Here is a 23,525-nt window from a genome sequence, read left to right as displayed (position 1 = left end):
TCATGTGGGTTTATTCCCTCGGCACCTCCGATGCTGTTTGGGACTTTGCGTTTTGAAAAGGAAGTGGCCTCCTCCGTGTGCCCTGTTGGTTCTTTGCAGCCAAATGTGAGTCGTCGTCGTCGTTGTCGTCGTCATTAACGCCCCGATTAACACCGCCAGCGCCACAGTGGAGAAACAAATGGCCTCTTAATTGTGCTCATTGTGTGCGTGAGAGGGGTCGGGTGGGAGGTGGGAGGTGGCAGGAGGTGGTGGGTTTGTCAAACTGTCATTTCCTTGATCATGATGTAGGTGAGCTGGATTTGTTTTTAATCACTGAATCACATTTTCCTTGTCACATGTGGCTTAAATGACAAAAGCAAAAAAATTTAAATGCCGCCTTTTCTTCAGATGTTTTTTTTTTTTTTTTTTTTAAACATCCCTTTCATACAATTAACCCTTTGATTAAAAATTATTAGCTGTAATTCAGATGGATAGATATTTATTTTATTCATGCCCTTGGGGAAATGTAGCTCACGTACTTCCAAAAATACACCAACAATTAAAGTTGAGCAGACAGTCAATCAATAAGAGTGGAGGTCACGTAGGAATAGATTAATAAAATATATTTTTATGGTGGTTATTGGGGGGGGGGGGGTGTGATGTAGTTATTGGAATTTACTCTTCAGGTACTTGTACTTCACTTAAGTGTCTTCATTTTATTGTACTCACTACATTTCAGGAAATATTACACATTATGTTATATCTGTTCAACTGTGCTGCGTCCGTCATTCCTGTATTCCACTAACCTGCCAATGTCATTTTTCCACGGCCGCTGTCTGTGGTTATGATTCATGCGTTCGCTGCTCACTCACTGAGCCTCGAGCGTCAACGGCGAACACACTGAGAAGGTTGTTGAGGTCGAGCCTGAAATAGTAGAATAAATACATTTGCTTATTAAATCCGTCTGTTTGTTCGGATTAAATCTTGACGTCGTCTGCAAATGAACTTTTTAACAGCCTGGCAACTCAGAGGTCAGGCGGGCCGTCGCTGCAGTTCCCCGTCCGGCCACAAGAGGGGGGTGTTTCTCCCTGTTCCTGCATTAACACTTGACTGTCATTTTAGCATTTGTGTTTTTAGATTTTAATGATCACAAACCAGGGATTTAAATGATCATTATCATATCGGGTCTATTGAAGATACAGTAATTTATAAATGTTCACAGATTTGAGCATTAAACTGGCGCCTTTTATTAAACGAATCTCAACTTTGGTTTTTGACTGTAAGGGGCAGCAAAAGATGATGTTGACACACAGTCCTATTCCAGGGCCAGAAACACGCGACTTCAATTTTTTTATATTTAAAATATTTGAATTGTTCTACCATCTTTCGCCTCGAGCCTTTTGTTCCCGGCAAGGCGTCACGTTCAGGGTCCATTAGACGCCGGCGGGGGATTCGACACCAGCGTCGGCGTCATCAAAGTTTTTGTCACTTCAGCCTCTGGCCGTCTGCTGTGGAGGCTTTTTATTGCGCGGAAAAACTACTAAAACACGTTGCCGATAATTAAAAATCAAAAATTACGACTTTGCGCCTCTGCCGTCGTCATGTGAGTTTTGTCTCCGTCCGTTCACAAGAGCCTCTTTGTATTCGTCTCAGCAGCGGCTTTGTACGGAGCCGACAAATGGGGCCACTGACGAGCTTTAATCACTTGACCTTCGGAAGAGGCTCATCCCCTATGACTCATCGGTGACGAGCCATGTCATTATTGTTATAACAATTTTTTTTTAATAAAGGAGCTACTGTGTCTGGAGCTGCTTTCGGACACGCACTGAAGTCCAGAACTTTTTTCCGGAGGGGCTGTATGTTGCTCCGGATATTTTTCCGGAACCCCCCCCCCCCCTCTCGTAAGATTCCTGGAAACATAAATGAGCCCATGTGAGAATACAGCGGGAGAATCTCCGGAAGATTTTTCATCCCTTAAGAAATGTCTTTGGACTCTGGCATTTCTATAAAAAAAAAACTCCATTTTCTTTTCAAATCTGTGTCTTTGCAAATGGTGTTAATGTCAACGGGGAGGACTCCTGTTATGCAGAGATGCATGATGGGATGTGAAGGAAGCGTCGACAACCGCGGTTCACTGTACACAAGCACATGGATTTATTTATACAAATATAGTATGTATAACAATTGCATATCAACAGTTTGTTGTCTCTTTTTTTTTCTTCTTCGTCTTCTTTTTCATCTTTACGGTTGAAGTATGCAGGACCACCGGCTTCAAAAAACGCGAGTCAATTAAGAAAGAGTAACCTGTGGTCGGAAGATACAAAAGGGGAATCATGAGCATTAATGGCACCTAATACGAAAAAGCTTTGGCATTAAATGACCCTTAATGCGAACGGGGCGATACAGGAAAAACATGTGGCGGCATGACACGCGTCCGTCTACGCATGTAGATGAATGTATCAATAAATCCACGATGCCGTTCCACAGAAATAATCTGAAATTCAACAATTTTTCATTCCGCTTGGTTTTGTCGTTGGGGGGGTGAAATAAAAAAAAAAATTTAAAATCCCCTGGCATACGAGAAAATGATGTGCTTTTGTGTTTTGTTGGGGATAAAGAGGAGAATGAAAAAACTGCCTCAGAGTTAAAGTTAAAGTCGGCCTCCTACAGTAAAAATGATCAAGGAGAAAACACAAGACGGTGTCGGGAAACACAAACATCGACGAAAAGAAGAAGCGATTTCTGGGAAGTGCAGCGCTAAGAAAAAACGAAAACCGTACAGAGAACCACGGTCGAGGAGTAAACACTGACCGGGCGGATTACCGCTGCAGCCCAGACACACGTTTATCTTCACGGGTACAGAGCAGGAAGACTAAAGTCTCATCTCATCCCCACAATGATTGTCAGAACAAAAGAACGTAGGAAAACAGAATCACACGAACAACTGATGAGACTTTCAAAGAATAAATCTCCACGTCAACACGTTACACTCGTACAGGAACAATAAAACCTCGTCTGTTAAATCTCATCTGGTAAAACTATAAGAGTAGAAAAAAATAAACATCATTCTAGCATTTTTTTTTTCTTCTTCTTTTTCTGACCTAATTCCAGCTTCACTCAAATTGACCCACTGGCGACATTCAGTTTTTTGCAGGAGACGAAATATTTTCTACCAAGGATTGATCTGCAGTTATTGCACATGAGCGGTACGATGCCACCTATGAATGGATGAATGAATAATCTCTTTAAATGGCGAGGAGGAAACGATTTGGACTCAGAAGCTGCCACATCCCATAAAACTCTATGAATTTAGTGTTGAAATGTTCAAAGTGTTATTGCTAAATCTACCAGATAAAAAAAAAAAATCGGAAAAAAGAAAAAGAATTCTTGCTACAGTTTAGAAGGTTAAAGAAAAGAATTAAAGAAAAGAGTTCACGTTCATCCGACACGGGACCAGAACCCAAATGGACGGTCGTGCACACGGAGACACAAGCACCGATCTGAAGAACCAATAGAGAAACACCACTGTACAAATGATATCTATGAACAAAGGTGTAAAAACTATTCAGAAATAGATGGTGGCAAAACAAAAGGTCGAACACAAGAAAGGTGCGGTTGGGGGCGGCGGGGGGGGGGGGGGGGGGGGGGGGGGGGGGGGGGGGGGGGGGGGGGGATTCAATAAGAGCCCCAACTTATAAAAAGGAAATACAAAGTTGAACCGGACGGCGACTTCCTCTCAGCACCAGTTCCGGGGACACAGCGGCCCTCTCTGTGTTGTCGGCGGAACGCTGGAAGCGAGAGAGAGAGAGAGAGATGGAGAGACGGAGAGAGAGAGAGAGAGACGGAGAGAGAGAGAGAGAGAGAGACGGAGAGAAAGTAAAAGAGTCTTTCACTTGTTTAAGGTTTTCCTTCCGCGGCGGGGCCGACGGCTTCCTCTGGGACCTTCGACACAAACAGACGGGCCCTCTGAGATCCACCTATTTCCTTCCCTTCCCCTGTTCCCCTCCACTCCGCGTCACTTCTTCTTCTTTTGGAACAACCTGCGCGCAGATGATGAAGAGAGAAGAAGAAGAAGAGAGACAAGCTGAGAGCAATGTCTACGAACCAGATCGGCAGTGGTTGTGTGCTGCCTGATCATCTCTTTTGATTCTTCAAATACTGCGGAAATCTGTCGTTTCAGCCCGTCGACGTTTCTGCAACACATCAGATCCATCTGTGACCTCTGTTGTGAGCGTGTGTGAGCGTGTGTGTGTGTGTGTGTGTGTGTGAGAGTGTGTGCCAACTGGCATTGCTTTCGGAATGAGAGACCCACTTTCTAAGCCCCCCCCCCCATTTGATGCCAGCGTGCCAACCAAATGTCCCGAACGCACACGACACATAGTTAAATGCTCAGATCATCTTCTTATGAGATACATGGGGTGATCAAGGTCATTGACCCCCACCCTCCCCCCAGAATTTTTTGTTTTAACCAAGAAAACCGAGGACAATGCGCTTGCGTGGAAGACGATGAAGCACCGGGGGGGAGAGACCGCGAGAGAGCGAAGAGATTAATGCTCCTGGCTGCCGGAGCCAATCTCTTGCCATCGGCATGTCGCCGTTGATAAAACATGATCCCTGCTTGGTTCCCCCGTCTGCAGCTCCACGCCGCGACACGCGGCTACAAGCTCCCCAATGGCTTCCAACGCCGCGGCGGGCCAAGAGCGAGACGAGAGATACGCTCGGGGGGGCGGGGGGGGGGGGGGGGGGGGGGGGGGGGTTTGGCATCAAAGAGCACTCGGACCTGCGCTCATCTAGATTTGACCTGAGAATATAGTGTGAATAACATAAAATCATAATTACTGTCATATCATATATTACTGAACTGTTTTCCTGATTATGTTGCTGTGGCAACGGTCGTGCATAAAGCACTTTATCTTGTCACAACAAAATCCATATTTGTGTCACTAAACTTAACCAAGTGCAGAGACATATTTATTACATGATTAATAACGCTATGGTCACTATACGTTAATATTGAGCCCAAATTGCTCAATAGTAACGATGAAACGGAACGTTTATAAAAGAAACAACAACAACAACAACAACATATAAATATAAAACAGAATCTGTTTTAGTATTTTCTGTTGCAAAATTTGCTGTATAAAAACATAATATCTGGGAGGACGGAGACGCAGCCACAAGACGGCGGCTATCTTAGCTTCGCATAAAGATTGAAAGTTGAAGGGGAAGACGCGGGCCCGCCTCTGGCTCCGCCCCCTCCCCCGCCCCCGCCCCTTAGAGCAACGAAAGGCGCCTCACCTACGACGTGTGGTTCTGCTGGGACGCCAGGTTCTGCTGCTGCTGCTGCTGCATGAGGAGCTGCTGCTGCTGGCGCCGCCGGGCCGTGCGGAGCTTCTCGAAGCGCGCCTCCATCTCCTCCAGCACCTTGGGCGTGTAGCGCACCACGAGCTTCACGCTGTCCTTGGCCGCCTTCAGCAGCTCCACGGCCTTCTCGTGATGCTCTCCCTCCACGCTCTGCGGACGGAGGGGGAGAGAGAGAGAGAGAGACAGGGGGATTTGATCACATTTGTGAATGAATAACCGCTCTTTTAGTATTGAAAACGGAGCACGTATGAAGCGTTTTTTCACGGAGCTATCTCATGTATAAATGCAGAGGCTTGAAAGTCTGTTTTTCTCCGCACGGGATGAAGACGTGGTTCTGCTGCTCCCTACTCGAGACAAGGCAGCACTTTGATCTCTCCTAACTCTTGACTCGTGTCAGACTAGAAATAAAACACGGCTCCGCTACAGAGCATATTTCAGCTGATGACATCTTCTTTTTGGAATCGCGCTTAAATAAAAAAAAAAAAAGACTCTGCCTTTAATTCCGTCCATCGGGCCTCTCGAGTCTCGTTGCACCTACCACGCCGTTGACCGACAGCAGCTGGTCGCCCCGCTTCAGGCCGCCGTGCCTCTCGGCCACGCCTCCGGGAATGATGCGGGAGATGTAGATGGGCGAGTTCTGCTCCTTGCCGCCCATCACGTTGAAGCCCAGCCCTTCCTCCGTCTTGGGCAGCTCCACCACCCGCGGGTGGGAGTGACCCTCGCTGGCTGCGAAGGCTGCGACCGTTGCCTGGGAGAGGAGGAGAGGGGCCAAAGGTGGTGATTCGGGGAATGCCCCGCCGGCATTGCAGTCGGCATTACAGCGATATTGCACAGTTGTCATGGAAACTGTGTGTGCGTGTCTGTTAAAGCAGCGGCACAAAAGCATCTCGCCCGGCTGTCCCAGGCGCTTTCAACGGTGTTTGGAACAGCTGGGGTTTTTTTTCAAAGTAGCCAAAAACAGCAAGCGCTTTTTCGGAGGCGAGTCGGGGAGGCGGCAGGTAAACGGGACGGGGACGGAATAAGGAGATAAAGCATCAGCCTGGGACAAAACCGTCTTATCGTATGAGCAAAATGAATCAACGATTGGAAAGGTCTTCATGAGAGTTCATTACACTCGATGACCCCCCGACGAAGCATTCGGACTTCAGACACGAGAAGCTCCTCCGGCTTTCCGACGCGCACGGATTAACACGTCCACGTTACTGCCGGAGGAGCAGCCGAGACCACCGGCCCCCTCTGCGTCTCCAGGGAGCCGAGCTCCGTCTTTGCACCGTCGGGCCTCTGATGCTCCCTCCCAGGCAGCATCGATTCTCTCCCTTCCAGATTCACACGCATCTGCATACCCGCAGTCGTCCACGGCTCAAAACGGCTTTGCTCATTTGTATCTCCTCTGCCAATTGTCTGTTTTTTAACCTGTTTATTGTATTGTCTCAAATCCCCCTCGCCTTCCTCCTCCCTCCTCCTCGTCCCGCTGTGGAGCGGGGAGGCAGCTCCTCAGCATGCACACCGCCGCCTCCCGGCACATCGACCTTCACAACTTTATCTGGGTTTCTGCGAATGAAAAAAAAAAAAAAACAACAATCTGGCAGATGGCTCGGCGCCTCTCAGAGTACGTGAGGCATTTTATATGAGAATCTTGCTACAGGATACTTCCCTGGTAGACACACTACACTATATAAGTATGACTTAACATATCCAAATTCATTTGATCATCGGCTTCCTTTTCTTCTTTTATCCCACACACGGCCCCCGATACTCCACGTCCCTACCAAGATCGGTATTAAGGCCCTTAGGCCAGGCTGAATTAATTTAATTAACTGAGTAATTAGAGAGAATTGAGTTGTTCAGGTGAAACCCAAATCTCGACGGTCGGGAGATTTTCCGTCTCATTAACCGAACACTCGAGAGGCAGACGAACAGACGCATCGCCAGATATTTCGCGCATTTCATCATTATTGCCGCTGCGGCTTATGGAGTTTTTTTTATTTTTAATACCCCTGCTACAGTGAAGCACCTCTTTTCCTTTCTCGTGTGTGATACTGATTGAGCGCAATTCGCACCGTGGCTTGGCTTAGAGGATTTCTCTAGAGAAAGTGAAAACCGTTTTTAAAAAAAAGACCCCCGGTCTTTCCAGTTGAGAGTGCCCCCACAGCTAAACCCAGCTCGGGCCATTAGCCGCGTGCTTGAGTGCCCCGCGGATGTGCAATTTTCATACAGATTCAGGAGCGGGAACTTCTCAAAAGTTTGGGGCGAATAAAAAGAAAAAAGTAGGAGGGAGTTTTAAAGCGGCTTAAATCGTGTTTTCGTGGTTGCTTCAGGCTTATAGTCACAGTTTTCTTTGCGGAGCGAAATTATGCTACTTAGTCATAAAGATTGTTTTCCCCCAACCCCAAGATCAGACAATGGTACCCACTCGACAAATACAGATGAGGTATTCCAAATGAAAAATGAATAATAGTACTGTCTTATAGACAGATTTGCTTTGCTCTCAATTCAAAATGGAAACCGTGGAAAACCGCAAAACGTGGCTCAGTTCAAAATTCAGAAATACACCTGTGGTCACCTTTTAAACTCACCAATTAACTCACTATATCCCGTTTGTTTAAAAAATAATGCTTGTTTCCTCTTTTTTTAAAGAAGAAAACTTTGCATCACGTCTGCGCATGGCGCTAAATAGCCTAGCTTTAATAGCTAGCAGAAGTGGGAGGCAACGGCTAGCTTGGCTCTCGTTAAACGGAACAATTAAGACTGCCCCAACAATTATCATTAAAACCTCCCTCAATAATTACACTAATAATACACATTTGTTTAATCTGTACGCAAATTAAAATGTAAAATCAACAACTTTTCAGAAATGTTCTTTTCATGAATGTGCATGGAGCTATGGAGCAGGGAGGTGATTAGCCTAGCTTAAAATAGCTAATTAGACGCAGGAGGGAATAGCTAGCTTGGCTCTCTCTGAAAAACGGAACAATTTAAATTGCTAATTAGTCGTAAAGGGTTTGTTTTATATCGGCAGTTATATGCAGTGGCTCTATTTTTGGGCAACTAGCCCCCAAAAAAACAACCCAAACAAGACTAAATAAATGATGTATAATTGGTTAATTAGTGCGCTTTAGACGTGCTGGAGGGTTTATTTTGGAACTTTGGAAATAGCCGGGCTACCTTCTCCCAATCTTAATGCTGATTTAAGCGAATCACCCGCCCGACTCTCGCTGCATTAACACACAGATATATAGAGGTATCGATCCCCTCAGCAGTTCTCTCCGGGGGAAGGAATATAAGTAGGTTTATTAAGTGTGTTTATCAAAATGTGTCCAGCAAGGGCCCTGCACAATTAGCATAAAGATTGTCGGTGGAGCCGACAACAGAGGAGGGAGCTGGTCTTTTGTGGCGCTCTCGATTCCGAAGCCACAAACGGGGCAGAGAGGTGCTGGAGAATATATTCTCCCTCCATGCATCTCATCGACCAACATCCTCCTCTTCACATGAAAAGCTTTCTCGCTTTGTTGTCTTTCATAAAGGCCCCTGTGTCTCTTGCAGGTGTGGAACTGATTAAATATCCTGCTCAAGTGCTGGTCAAGCTCGTCTCTGAAATGAGTTCTTAGCGCGTTTTAATTCTACATTCGCGCCAAACCTGGATCCTCTCGACATCCTGTCGACATGTGAAATGGGATGGTTTTTTTTCTAAAATGCAGGCCACAAAATATCTCATACGAAACCCTCAGTTATGAGAAGGATGGACTTTTTCCGTATACACATGTGAACTAACATCTAGGAAACCTGAAAACCAAATATCAGCACACAGTTTAAAACTGTAAATATGAAACGTGTTTCTAAGTTCGTAAGCTTCTTTGAATACACAAGAGTGTGAACAAACTTAAATGAGCAAAATATATAGCTTAGAGTAGCTTAAAGTTATATAGCCCCTGATTTAGAAAAACAATAGATCCGCCCCTGATAACCACTCGTCTTCAACTCAAGTACCATTTAATCTTTGTCTACATCCTTTTTGAGTCATGGCTGTCACAGATAATCATTGCAATCAATACGGAAACGGCGGTCCAGCAGCGAAAAAGGTCGCGTTTCAGCATGTGAAATTGTTATTAGTCTGCAGAGCCAGAGTCAAATCTTGGCATGCAAAATTTGCGGAAAGCTACTGAGCGTACAGAGCCACGGAGCTGGCAGGGCGCGGCGTGGACTCCAGGTTCATAAGCCACGCCCTCAGATTCATGGTCCGCGCCCCGAGATTTGAACACCGTGCCCTCAGATACGTGAACTGCAGGACTTGGTCTGCATGTAAAGCGCTAAGCAAATAAAACACTGCACAATACGCCCGCCCAGTGCGAAGTCGATCGGATGAGGTTGTTGTCAAGGCGATCGAAATACAGACAGGGAGGCATTAATCCTTTGAAAGATAGATTCCCGTAAAATTGGCCCCGTCGCTTGTTTATTGCTTAATTACGCAGACACATTCTTAATGAGGGTCCATTAGCAACGTGGAACATACTTCGCTAATTTCATTCTGCGTTGGCCAACGGAGCAGATATGAGGGAATGATATACTGGTGATGAACTGATAAGTTCACAACTCATTAGTTACAGTTTTCGATTGTCATATTTAGTGTTTTTTATATTAACTGATGGTGGAGCCAGATCTCCGATGGAAGTTCTTACCTTCGCCGTGGCCCTCGCCTGGTACTCCGGACAGCCATTCACCGTGATCGTTTCATGCATGTACTGGTACACCTGGAAGAGACGAAGAGGGACGGGGGTTATTGTAACAGTGTGTGAAAATGGTTTCGAAATCTGCTGACATCGAACTTACAAACGCCAATAGACGGCACATTTGCTGGGAGGCGAGGTGCCGTGCAGAGGTCGCAGCTTTAAAAAAAATCGCCTAACGCCATTCCAGGAAGTATGCATACATTTCTGTTCGCTCCGAAAACTTGAGACCCAATCGGCGCAGAAAGTCTGCAGGACGGGGCAGAAATACAACACGGCATGGGCCTGAACTGGTGCCAAGGCACAAGGCTGCTGTTCATCCAGCTGGGTGAAAAACAAGGTTCTTCTGGCCTTCACTCACACTGACGGGATCAATGCAGACAGCTGACCTTTCCAGTTCAGACGTGTCTTGCGAGGACCGCTTGCAAACTGAACTCGTTCACAAGAGTAAAAAAAAAGAGAAGCAGAAGACACGGGCGGTGTAGAAAGAGGACGCATGATTTAAAATACTAAAATAGAACTTTCCCGCAAGAGCACCTGAAGCCGCCTGTCCCGCAGCCGCTACAGACTTTAAAATCAGAGCAGACATGCGCCGAATACAGACGGAGGACGGAGATGGTAATTCACAATGATGGAGTTGTGTGTGCCGATTACAAAGTGTCTGAGAGGAGGCAGGTCTTTCTTTTGCTGAGCTGGTGCGACCCACTTGATGGAAATACATCAATTACGGCAAAGACCGCACGATTCCGGCCGACAAGCCGCCAGAACATCCACTCGGTTTTAATCTGTGGCAAGTTTCAGTTTGACAGAGAGAGTGCGAAATCTAATTTACTATAGACCATTGACACTGTGCATTACTCCAAACAAACTCAGAAGCCTCGTATTCGATTAGCTGGAGTGTCGCCCGTCAAAGCCGTGGCCGCCGGCCGGCCTGGCAGCTTTCACATCCCACACAGGCCTCAAAAGGATGTTTACTTTTGGATATTTGAATGTAAAAAAAGTAGAAAACATCGCCGACCGCAACACATTTCTTGTGAACTCATGGCTCTGATGCCGGTGGAGAAAAGGAACTCGCATTCCACACACACACACACACACACACACTCCGATTTCCCAAAATCATACCTTTTCCCGGGGACGTCTTGCACCTTTGCACTTTTTAAGGCTGACCGCAGCTTCGTAAATGCCATGAAAGGTTTTTTTTTCCTTTTCCTCTGTGTGTCTGCAAAGTGCCAAGCCGCCCCCCCCCCCCCCCCCCCCCCCCCCCACCTCCCCAACCCCCCACCTCCACTTTATCCATTTACAAAACACTATACCACGGCCGCTAATTCCGCCAATTTATTCCGCGACCGCATCCACCACTTAGCTTTTAGACTCCCGACATGAGAATCCATAACAACGCTCCGTCTATGAAAGTGAGGACCACAGAGCAAATTCACGGGGGGGGGCCATCCAACATTGGAATGTGTTATGTTAATGTTTAGTAATGGTTCTTTTTCAGAGGAGGACCAGCAGCTCAGTCGTCTCTCGTCACCGCTGCACTTGATCCATTGTTACTGCAAAAAACGATGCAGTAGTAATCAGCTTTAAAAAAAAACGTACGAATACATGACGCCGCCGACGGCGATGGCGCCTGAGAAGAGAAAAAAAAGAGAGAGCGAGACGCTCGCGGGCCAAACTGACGTGACAACGCTGCTTGTGACCACGGCTTCCCGCCTCCTCCGCTGATCCAGGGAGGGGGGAGGGGGAGGAGGAGGAGGGGGAGGGGGAGGGTGAGCAGGGGGAGATGGAGGTCTGTTGTTTTTGGAGAAAGAATGAAAAAAACCCGGGGACTCAACAGTGCACTTCCTCTCTCGGCGGTTGGAGAATACTGAACTCGCACAGGCCGACTCAACGCACCTTTGGACATTTAGCCTTAATGCGACGTGGGAGTTCGAGGAAAAAAACAAACGATTACGTTGATTGAAAATCTCCACTGAGGCGTGAAATCAGCCGCGGTGTCCGAGCGGATGCACGAGGGCCGCTCTCCCTCTCGGGGGGGCCAAATGGGACCCTCTAAGCCACCATGCTTGCGAAATTCCCGCCCTCCCATCATTTCCGGCTGGTCAGCCCTCCCGGTCGCCTCGTCTTGTGTCCCTCCCCTTCCCATTTGCAGGGCCGACTGACCCCCACGACTCTTTTTGGCGCCGATGCGGTGGGACCACACGCGGAGACGCGGGACTCCCCCCCGCCCGCCCACGCAACCCCTTTGTCACCGATGAACGCGGCGCGGAAACGCAACCGGCTCATCAGACGCGGCCCCATTTGTCATTTAGCCCAACGATGCTGAACAGGCTCTTTTCCCCGCCGTCCATTCTTCATGTTGACAGCCAGCATGTCATTCCCCTAACCGGGCTGATTCACGCTCAGTGAATTCCACTGACGTAGAGCACGGGCTCGGGGTCCGACGTGCAGTCGGCTCTTCCTGCGCCGCCGACGGGACTCGTACGCTCGCCGTTGTCAGGCTCCGGGGCCCGGGCCGGCCAGACTGTGACATGAGCCGCATCAAATAGGAGAGGAATCATATCAGAGATTACCAAAAGAAGACGCGTGGAATAGAAAGAATGGTCAAAATGAAATGTCCCAGATGTTGAGAGCGACCAAATACCCAAAGAGAACTTACAGATTTAACCCGAGGCTCCGTGGCCGTTTCTAACTTGACACTGCTTAACACTGATGGATGACACGTGGAGGAGAGAGATGCGGGCGCATTCAAAAGGAATTGGGGCATAATTGTACGGCAGGAAGGGGCGGAGATGGAGGGATTCTGTACCCGTCGAAGGTACAGAACAGCTTCCGGTCTCTCCAAGTCGGTTTTGCGTCTTGGAAGATGTTTGGCGGCACTCGTAGGACAGTGTAGGAACGTAAACAGGAGTGAAATTGACAAAACCACCACTGCGTGTTGAAACAGAAGGGATGCTGTGTGTGTTGTCAGACACAGGGCGTCTGGTGGGAGAGTCAGCCCCGTGGTAGTAAAGGCTTTCTCTCAGCACAAACAAACATTTGAGAAGAGACTCGGGCACGTCAGCCCATTAAATCCTGCCTCACCGCCGCTCTCCCAGCGGGATTTCCCTTCCCCTTCTCGAGTCCCCGCCGCCATTGTTTCGGAGGACACAGCTGTTGAGGACCGCGGTATCCCGCCGCCGCCGCCGCGCAGCAGCAGCTCTGCGTAATAACAGTAATACGCCACAGTGCGGCCGTGGCCGGCACTCGCAACACGTCCTCCCCTTCTCCGCGCAGCTGAGAAATGGGCCCGACGTGGCAACTCGGGTCGTCACGGACCCATAACCGACGGCGAGGTTGGTTTCCCCTGGTGACTGTTTGCCCCCCCCCCCCCTTGACTTTGGCCCATCTCTCTCTCTGGGTGAAGTGGTCTGCATCTTTGCCTCTCGGCGGTAAAGGGGGCAGCGGCGGCTCAATGTCACCGCGCGCCAGTGGACTGGCACGGAGATGAGTCAGCCAGTTGCAGCCGGTGCCAGGACGAGCCAGACTCCCCACGAGAGGAGAGAGGGCCGGTCCTTTCTCTCTTCCCTCCTTTCACTTCGCATGATGTCAGGGGTTTTATGTAATGTGGTGCTGCCAAACGTCCCGTTATTATGACTGAGCACAAGCTGACAAACGAACGTGGTCCTAAATTTACACGAGTAGTTTACGGATAAACACTGGGTCTTTCATTGCACTGCTCTCTTTTTTTTTTTTCTTCTTGTGCCGGTTTTGCCTTCGCCGCGGCGACGAAGCACTTTGGCCCGACTCCCGTCGTTGTTCTTTAAATGTGCGCCATAAATAAATCGGACTCGACTTGATTGAGCAATGTTTTTGTCAGTACAATCGTAATATGCCAAGTCTACAACTGTCAAATATAAATGAAATGGAATGCACAGCAGAATATTAATCTCTGATTTACACGGTGTAGTCAATTTTCCAAATGGCAGCTGAAGCATCGTTTAACATTCTCATCGCCGTGTTGAATGAAGCACTTAGTGAAGGGGTCAGGGGTCAAATGCTGCATTCACCGGTTCAGTTATGAACCGCCGCTTTGATCGAACCATAACCTTGAAGTGCCTCAGCGGCATAAACACACACACTCCAGTTTCTTTTCCAAACCCTGAACTTAAGAAAAAACCCACGTGCAAACTTTTCACTTCTCATGCAGTCTCATGACCTTCTAATACGGCTAAAGACGACATGATGATCAGATTTAAGCCGTTTTCGTCCGGGAAATTAGGTCAGCACATTTCCCGGACTTTGCCTTTCACATATGACTTCGGACTTCATGAAAGCAGCCGTGAAGACCTCCTCCGTTAATTTGCTTACCCCTTATTAATATTTCAGTTAGATATCAGAGACTTTTCACTTTTGAAAAGTCAGCGTTGTGAACCAGATATATATCTCAACAGGCTGGAAACTGAAACCCCGGAGTTACAGGCGCAGATCAATAATTCAAAAAAGAAAAAGAAAGGAAAAGAGCACCCCTCGCCCTTTTAGATTCACAACGCACGAATAAAAGTGGTGGCGTCTCTCCGCGACATACCGCTAATTGTCTGCTTTCATTCCGGGGGACGAATCACGTGTTCACTTTGTCTGCGATTGACGCTGCAACGCGGAGGCCATTGTGGGGCGCCCGCCGTCCCGCTCCGCTGCTTCGACGAGTTTCGACGACAGGGGGAAAACTAGTGACTCCGGTTTATGATCCGCACTTAATTCCTGTAAAATGTGATTAAAACCGATCTCTGACAGCGACTTTCCTTTTCTGCCCCTAATTAAAATTCCGCCTAACGAGCTTATTAAACGTTCAAGTTAATGAAGCGCTCGTAATGTTTTCTGGCCCCGTGATTATCCCGATGCTCTTTTGTGAATTTTCTCATGCCGTTGCCCTCGCCTGCGTTTCAGCAATAATCTCTGGCTTTTTTGTTTTTTTTGATCACGCGAAGGTCATTCGCTGCGGCGACTGAAGCACTCTCCGATTTCTGTTGTTATCGCTGTGATTTTCGTCGAGGCACCAGTTGTGACCATCAGGCAGCAGTTTCCTTCAACTTCAGCCAAGACCCCACACACACACACACACACACACACACACACACACACACACACACACACACACACACACACACACACACACACACACACACACACACACACACACACACACACACTCACACTCACAGTTGCAGTGACTGATGAAATAGTTCATAGGAGGTGCCAAGTGTCAGGGTCACTGCTCTGGCGATATTCTCTTTAAGCCTCGGAGCGCCGACAACGGAGAACTTTGGAAATCACCTTTTAGTTTGTTTTCCGCACGGACGGGAAGAGTCTGAGACGCCGTCGACCTCATTCGCCTCCTGATTGGGTCTCAACAGTCTCGACTCCACTACCAGTGGTGGATGCAAAGCGTTGCCAACACTCGACTGGACGGAGGTCGTTCTATGCCGTTCTAAAACTAAAACACGTTAGTTCATGTGGCAGCAATGCTGAGATGCATCGAAAAGGAAGGAAAGAGGCTGGCATATATATATATATATATATATATATATATATAAAGAAGAGAAAGCCATGTTGTCTTACTTGTATTAGTTCATTCAATTGGGGCGCTAATGCTTATTTTTTTCCAGGTGGCTTGTACCAAATGTCGGCCTTAAACACTTCTACCATGATATGATTTTCGTGCATGAAATATAAAAATACAACCCCCCCCCCCCCCCCGTGTCACGATAAAGCACGAATGGCGCGCTTATGATGAGGCACTGGCCGATTGTGTACGGGAGCTCAGACAGGACCCACGGAATCATTTTCGATGCAGCAGATTTGGATACAGAGTCAGTGGAAAGACGTCGAAGGGGACCGCGAGTAAAACAGAATTTCCCCCGGGCAGCGCGAGCCCGTGATGACTTCTGCACTTTGCCCGTTGGCGCACGTAAACCACAAACTACGAGGGACTGAGTTCATGAAAGCAGGTCACAGGTCAAAAGACATGAGTTGACGTGACTCACCTCTCTGATGGCCGTGCAGAACTCGCTCTGGAGCACCTTCTTCAGCGACTGGAGCTTGTGACCCGGGACGTCGCCCGACTCCTGCAGCTTCTCCAGCAGCTCGATGGCCCTGGCAACGTCTGGCAGGACGAGAGAAGGGGTGTGAGTGCGTGTGGCGGTGTGTGTGTGTGTGTGACACGGTGTCCCCGCGCCAAAGGGACGGCGGTGGGGAGGGAGAACAAATCACAATTGCTCAGTTCAATTACATTCCCCAGCACGGCCATGCGAAATGTGCTGGAGGTAATCGATAGGGAGGATAATGGAAATGGACTCGGTCCGGGCCGGCGGTGGCGAGGGAGATAGAACGGCGGACGGATGCGCGGATCTGTTTCATCGGCTCCAGTCGACGCATGACAATAAAGGCGAGGGGGATAAGTCAGACACTCATTTGTTCAAAGGTTAACACTTCCTGCCGAGAGCAGGCACCGGTGGGCATCATAAAGCATTTACACTAACGCCCGAGCCCCGAGTCCTCTCTCGCCCTCCGCAACTGGCTCTGCCCAACAGAGACAAACAAGGGAAGGAGGGGCCGAGGGACTGTTCCCTGCACCCTGAAATAGATTGGTTTCGGTTTGTTGTGTTACAGGCGCCACGCGACTAGTGCGGCGACAAAGGGATTTTTCGCAGATCTCTTCATTACTTCACTGACGATGGTTGCTTAATACAGAACAGCCAACGAGAAACAGCAGCGGCCGTTTTTCAGTAGTTTGTAACATATAAAAGACTAAACAATTGAATCCATAATGAAAATGATTGCAAGTGGCAGCCCAAATTACAATTAACGTTGATTTAAAGGGCTCGACATCCACACGGTGACAGAGAGCCTTCGAGGAGAACAGGGCACGGAATCGCCTTTTCTCTCTCCACGCCGTCAGTGTGCCTCTTTTCACAGAACACAGAAAGAGAAATTGCACTTGGCGACAGGACACTCGAAACACACGCTGACACACTGATATTGAATTTTCTGGGAATACAGAGCGACCCGATGAAGCAGACGTCGCCGCTCTCAGACCCGGTGGGACGCGAGGCTGCAGGCGGCCTCCGACGCCATTAACAAGTTAAATGTAAAAAAAACCCCACTACGACTGTGATCTTTTAGTGCGTTTTTTTTCGCTTTCGGGCGACACGCGGGGACAACGGCACCGCCTCGCAGTCAACTCTCAGCCCACGTGGAGCGCTGAGGGGTTGTGTCGATCCAACGGAAGTGGAACGCTCATTTCCTGTCGACGCGCAAACAACCAGTCCGGTGAGAGTTGCGCCGGCAGATGAGCGCCACCAGCCGTTCGTCGAGCCTCGGTACCGAGGAGGCTCACTGGTTTGTGCAGATCGACTTGAGAAGACTCGGTGTTAAGGGAACCTTCTCGCCGTAAGGTGGACGCTGTCGAAACCACAGGATCTTCATGCGAAGTAGATACGCATCCACCATGTGGGGCCTTGAAGAAGCTGACATCCTGCTGAGCAGTCCGTACTCATACAGGCCATCTCCTTTCCTTTTCAAACCCTCGTGCCTGAACGTCCACATCAGGAAACGCAGCTTCTGAATAGCTTGTAATGAGCCGGCACACCTCCAGGCAGCGAGGGCGTACCAGGCGGTTTATGAGCATTTTTTTTTTCTTTCTCTCATTAAATGGAGGTCAAGGGGCCGCGCAGGAGAGACTTTATCCCCCCCCCACATCCTCATTAGCACCATTTTCTTTATCCACATCAAGGACTTGAGCTCGGCAGGATCGCGAAGCTTCAAAGATCGAAGTCACGGGCCTTTTCTTTTTCTTTTTCGCTGGCGTTTTCATCCGGCTGATCAGAAGTGATGCCGGCCCCATTTTCCTGATGCAATCTTCCTAATTTGGAACGTTTCCTCGGCTTTTACGTCAAGGGAAGGGGGGGCGGGGGGGGGGCTGCGCAGTTTGAATTCAATTAAATGTTCCAGCGTCACCCGTAGCGACAGCCATTGTGAAAACCAAAGTCGCTAAACATCACGTTCCCCCAGAGTCAACGGCGCACTGCGGCGACACGGAATCGGTGATGGCAAGACGGCGTAATTGCAGGTGTCCGCACGAAAATGAATGGCAACCAGCGGTAATGACACACCGCTCCCTCTTTAGGTCTCACCGAGCAGCTCAAAGGGTAATGAAACGTCTGCTGGCACATTTCACCCTTGGCGCCTCGGGTGAAATCTAATCTCAGACGTGCGAGGACTCTCTGCTTTGCCGCCGCCGCCGCCGCCCCCCCCCCCCCCGACGTTCGCTCAACAAACCGAGGTTATTGTGGCACGAGAAGGGGTTTGACGAAGTGGCGCGCCTCAGCCGGAGTGATTCCAGCGCATAGACTGGTGCGTGAAATGTATCTGCGTTTCTTTGGCTCTTAGCCCTCGAATGAACCACAGAGATTGGTCCCCTGCGACACCCATTATATCTGCGCGCGCAATGTAGAAGTGGGCCATCGGACGAGCGGCGGAAAACACACACTGAAAGGTGAATGTGTTGCGTGACAGTGCGGCGGAGAGATGACTGCGCGGGGGGGGGGGGGGGGGGGGGGGGGGGGGGGGGGGGGGGGGGGGGGGGGGGGGGGGGGGGGTCGGGTCGGGGTTACGTCACATTATTAGCAGGGAACGATTCCCCGGGGTCAGATGTGCAGATTAAATGACGTGGTGCGTTTACGTAACAGCGGCCGGGTGACCACGTGCGCGCCGACGGCACCAAGGCGAAAGGCCAACGGAACAAATGGAGCATTTGTTCATCGCAACGCCGTGGGCCCGTCATGTACGCGGCCTGTGACCAACCAACTCTGCCAAGTGATAACCACATGCGCGGCCGCTGCTGCGTTTGATACATTTAGCAACACGTGACGAATACATTAGAACAATGCAAAGTGCAGCAATGCAAACTATTGACTTCACCAGTGGAGGAAACAGTTACGGTGTTTGAAAGGTGCCTGTACTTTACAGAAAACCCTTAATGACATTTAATACTACCACAACATTCAATTTCAGAGACCAGGTTCTACAGCTATAGTTACTGGTTACTTTCAACAAACATTTGAAATACACAACGTGTGACAATATAAAAGATGGCGCATTGTTACACATGTTCGTGTTTTGCATTATCTTAGGTTACAGATGTGTAATTGAGTATAATTAAGTTTAGTTGGTGTTTGTTGGTTCAGTTTTTCACAACTTTTTTTTTTGGTACTCACCTTTTCCCACCATGTGCTCCAGGAACAAAAGGGGGAGGTGCCCGAACACTTCCTGTATCTATCCCCTGGGTGACATCGGGGGGGGGGGGGGGGGGGGGGGGGGGGGGGGGGGGGGGGGGGGGGGGGGGGGGGGGCTAGCGGAGATGGTACAGTCCGGGCTGGCTCCTGCCGATGGTAAGGGACTATTTAAGCTGCTGCTGTGCTTTTATTTTGGACGTCTTTTTCACGGATGTAAAGGCCGCTCTGGTTTGCCTTCCCACAGTAAGTTCTTTAACTATCTTTCAACAACGGTGACACCACGACGGGTCCGAGCGACAAATAGAATCATTTACATTTTACACTTTCCCGACGTAGTGCGCGGCACTTTAGGCTTTCTGCCCACCAGACTAACCCTCTCCGTTCCGACTGCCTGCATGTTACCAGCCCCCCGTGGCTTTTTACCTGCTTTCTCTGACTTGTGCAATCGAGTCCTTTGTCTGTCAAACTGAGCCGATTCACGGGTAAAATATCAAATTGAGCCCCTGCTACAGACTTCACAGGCCTCGTGACCTAATTACTCTTTTCACTGAAAACGCAGTGGAGGGAAATTAGCTTTTGCCTTTGGGGGCGTCATGGTTTTTTTTTTTATTGACTTAAATCTGGACTCAGCTTTGTGCTCTGGGGGATTTCAACGGGCCCAGATGTGCGCAACATCTGTACAGGGTTTAACATTCCGCCAGATGCTCCCGTCCATAACGTAACCTATGAGCCCAAACTTCGGTCTGCCAAATTTAGCACATCGCTGAAGCAATCAGGTCTTTCTCGCTGTGTAGTTTGACGGATTGTTCTCCAAAGAAAAGAGGAGAGGACTCTTTTTTTCATCTCTCCTCCTTTAAACAATGGTGGCAAAGTGTCGTTCCCTCTCATTATCTGCCAGAAAAAAGGCTTAGAAGAGACAGGATGGGAGAGGAGAGTGGACGGCGTCTGCGGGGACTTGTGGAAAGCTGGAGTAACTTAGTGCGAGTTACAGCGTAATGCACTGCTCATAACACCGGCACAGACACTGTCAGCAATTCATTTGAGGCTCTGCTCATTAGTGATACTTACCGATTCAATTAGCGATGTTTAATGGAAGTTTTATGATTTATGTATGTGACTGTCGACACTTTCGCCAAACAAAGTTTCCATCGAGTGTCGATGACGGAATCTTAATATTTATGGAGGGCTCGTTAATATACATTATGTATATTAATCCTCTGATACCAGCGGTTACAGGGGATTCTACGGCCTTTCCAAAATGTTTCATGGAATATTCCTTTTATCTTTCCGCGTCAAATGGGAAAGCTATTGAGTGAAAGTGTCATCACACACACACACACACACACACACACACACACACACACACACTCACACTGAGTACGGGACCAGGGGACTCGAGGTGCCTCATGGCGTTGACCGTGATCACAGGAAGACAAGTTCCTGCCCACTCCGGGGCTCATGAGCGATGAGGTAAACCGGCATTTTCCACTTCCTCTTCTTCTCTTTGCCTAATGACAACATCCATTTCGCCCAGCAGCGGCCTTCACAAGACTCGAGTCAACGCACCGTGCACTTGACCTCGTGACATCAATTCAAAGGCAGCACTCAAAAGACAGAGCGGAGTAATGTTGTACTGTATTCTTCGCGTAAAGGAACCGCGGCCACGCATCAAGACATATTTCATAGCATTTAAAAATATAGAAATACATATTATTCTCCCACAAACACGAGCGTGAACGCCACCAGGACATAATGCAGGTGCTGGACATGTTGTGGTTTGAGAAAGAAACGGGGGCTTCTACTGTTTTGCTGCTTCCTGGGAACCATGCCCCCCCCCCCCCCCCCCCCCCCCCCCCCCCCCGTTGGTTATTACAGTGATCCAGCGACATCGACTGAACGGATCAATCCCCCTGTGTCTTGTCTCTCTCTCAGCGGAAGCTGCAGTAAGGCTTGTTTTTTTTTTTTACTTAGTTACAGTAGAGATAGACATAAATAACATAAGGAAAAGAAAAGTGTTTCCTTGAGGGAACAAAGAAATGATAGATGGACTATAACGGGGTAAGATCTCTGCAATTGTGGATCAGACAAAACAATTCCGTAGCTGCTTTTAAAGGTAACACTTTAAATTATAGATCCCACTGGTTATTACCAGCTTTTCCAATATACAATTATTCTCACCTCATCGCACAGACTCATAATCAGTACACTGTCGTTGCAAATCTATTTCTACGAGAACAACACATCGGTACGAAAAGAGACGTTGTGCAAACGACACTGACTGTGTGGCACCAATACTCTGGGAACCCAATCCCCCCCCCCCCGTCCCCGTCCCCCACTATTCCAACATCAGGCTGGCGGACAACGAAAAGGTCACGCTCATCATTCGCTGATGAGGGAACGAGGCGCAGAGCTGAGCGAACCCCGCGCTGACGCAGCAGCGAAGGCTCCAGCGCTCCTCGACATTGCTTTGCGGGGATGTGCTGGCGCCGGGCAGCGGCGTAATTAGTCCATTTATGACGGCGGCGGGAACCCGAGCGCAGTTCATTCTCTTTCAGTACACTCAAAAAGTGTCACTTTCGGACAAAGCCGCGGCGACGTAAATAAACACGTCGTCGAGTGAAATGTCACTTTTTCCCACTCGGGGCGGTGGCGGGGAAAGGCGCTGAGCTGACCTCTCTCTGTGACGTTTTGGGCGGATGACGCGCGCTGGGATGGACTGTCCTGAAAGGGCCTCCGCCATCTGCCTCGACCACTCTGACCTGGATGTCCTTGGTAGCCTTGGCAACCCTGCAGCTGAATCCAACCATAAAAACATGAAATAACCACACTATATGAAGGACAACCCCCCCCCCCCTCAAAGACAACAACTCGGAGAGCCTTTATTTCCCTGTTAAAAGGAGGCGGGCGGAAAAATATCAACAAGCTACTGAGTAACGTCGGCTTGCCAGCGAAACCTCTAATCCCTCAAATGACCAAGCATGTGATGGGGGGGGGGGGTGAGGTCTCTCTGGCACGATGTATAGTGCTGCAGTTATTCATCCCGGTCTCTATAGCGACAGGAGGCTGTAAGATGTATTAAAAAAAAGCGGTCCAGAGCCACTGAATGCCATAGAGATTCAGAGAGTCGTACTTCACGAGTAAAGGGCTCCTTCCTTGAGTTGCCATGTTCAAATGGACCTCTTCTTCCACATTGATGTTTCAACCTTGCTACAGCCGCATCGCTCTGCTCGTCCTCCGGTCCGCCGCCGACAGTCCAGACTGAAGATATATGGCTGCCGGGTGCACGGCCGCGACCTTTCGCACGGACATTCATGGACGACGCCAAATGGACGTTTGCGATGCGCCAACTTCTCTGTCCTGTTCACAGGCTAAATTGAGTTTGTGGGCACGACGGACAACATACCTACTAAACATCCGCATTTGAACACTTTGCTACTGAGCGCACGGTTTCTTTTTCGTCCAACTCATATGTCGTCCTATTTGACATGTGTCAAAGATGTCACCTCGGGGACGCAGACTGTTTTTTTTTTAAACAAAACACACACACGGAGCGGTGCAAATCCATTGTCCTCGCCGGGGCACTGGTGCATATTTCCTCCGACAATAACAGGAAGACCGGCGATGTGAGGCCTTCTCATCCGCGGCCGTGACCCCACGGCACGACGAGTGGGCGCTCTGGAGAGGAACATCCCCGTCCTCCTCCCATGTGTGGGGTTTGACGGACAAGGGCCACCCGGCAGCCAAAGCCAACTCCCGACGCCGGACGAAACTGTCTTTTCATCAGCGATTATAGCGTTTGCTCCACGGTGGCGGCAGCTGAGGAAAGGGCTCCGGGTAATGCTGCCTCTCTCTCTCTCTCTCTCTCTCTCTCTCTCTCCGTCTGACGGCTCCTGTGTGAATCTATCATTACCGCTCCTCGTGCCGTTACGGCTGCCAGCCGCTGACTGGTCAAAAATTCATGCCACAGCACGTGAATATGGATCCGCCCCCCCCCCCCCTGCACAACAGGCTGAGGTCATGTCTGGGTCCCTGCCCCCTGCAAGCTCAAATGAGGCAGGCAGACATTTTCTCTTATGTTTAAAATCGTGTTCATCAGGACAGCTTAATCCCTTTCTCTTATAATACTCTAGGTCGGGTGGTGGGTGGTGGGTGGGGGGGGGGGGGGTATACCGTCTCATCTGTT

The 23,525-nt window shown here is 49.2% G+C and overlaps 1 protein-coding gene across 2 annotated transcripts in view; it reads right to left on the bottom strand.

Annotated features, from left to right (window-relative positions):
- Window positions 1-778: 778 nt before the first annotated feature.
- Window positions 779-23,525, bottom strand: part of lin7a (lin-7 homolog A (C. elegans)) — a 24,319-nt gene continuing 1,572 nt past the window's right edge. Inside the window, exons 2-6 of one of the 2 annotated variants that reach the window (XM_035619742.2) lie at window positions 16,094-16,212; window positions 10,020-10,091; window positions 5,882-6,091; window positions 5,278-5,493; window positions 779-903 (exon numbers count right to left, since the gene is read on the bottom strand). In XM_035619742.2, the coding sequence (XP_035475635.1) occupies window positions 5,278-5,493; window positions 5,882-6,091; window positions 10,020-10,091; window positions 16,094-16,212 (617 nt within the window). In that variant the 3' untranslated portion in view covers window positions 779-903. Of the gene's footprint in view, window positions 904-3,622; window positions 4,020-5,277; window positions 5,494-5,881; window positions 6,092-10,019; window positions 10,092-16,093; window positions 16,213-23,525 lie in introns of those variants that run through there. The other variant, XM_035619735.2, reaches the window with a different exon arrangement.

The sequence above is a fragment of the Scophthalmus maximus genome, chromosome 12 (genome assembly GCF_022379125.1).
Source record: "Scophthalmus maximus strain ysfricsl-2021 chromosome 12, ASM2237912v1, whole genome shotgun sequence".
NCBI lineage: Eukaryota > Metazoa > Chordata > Actinopteri > Pleuronectiformes > Scophthalmidae > Scophthalmus > Scophthalmus maximus.
This window is presented reverse-complemented; position numbering and strand designations above follow the sequence as displayed.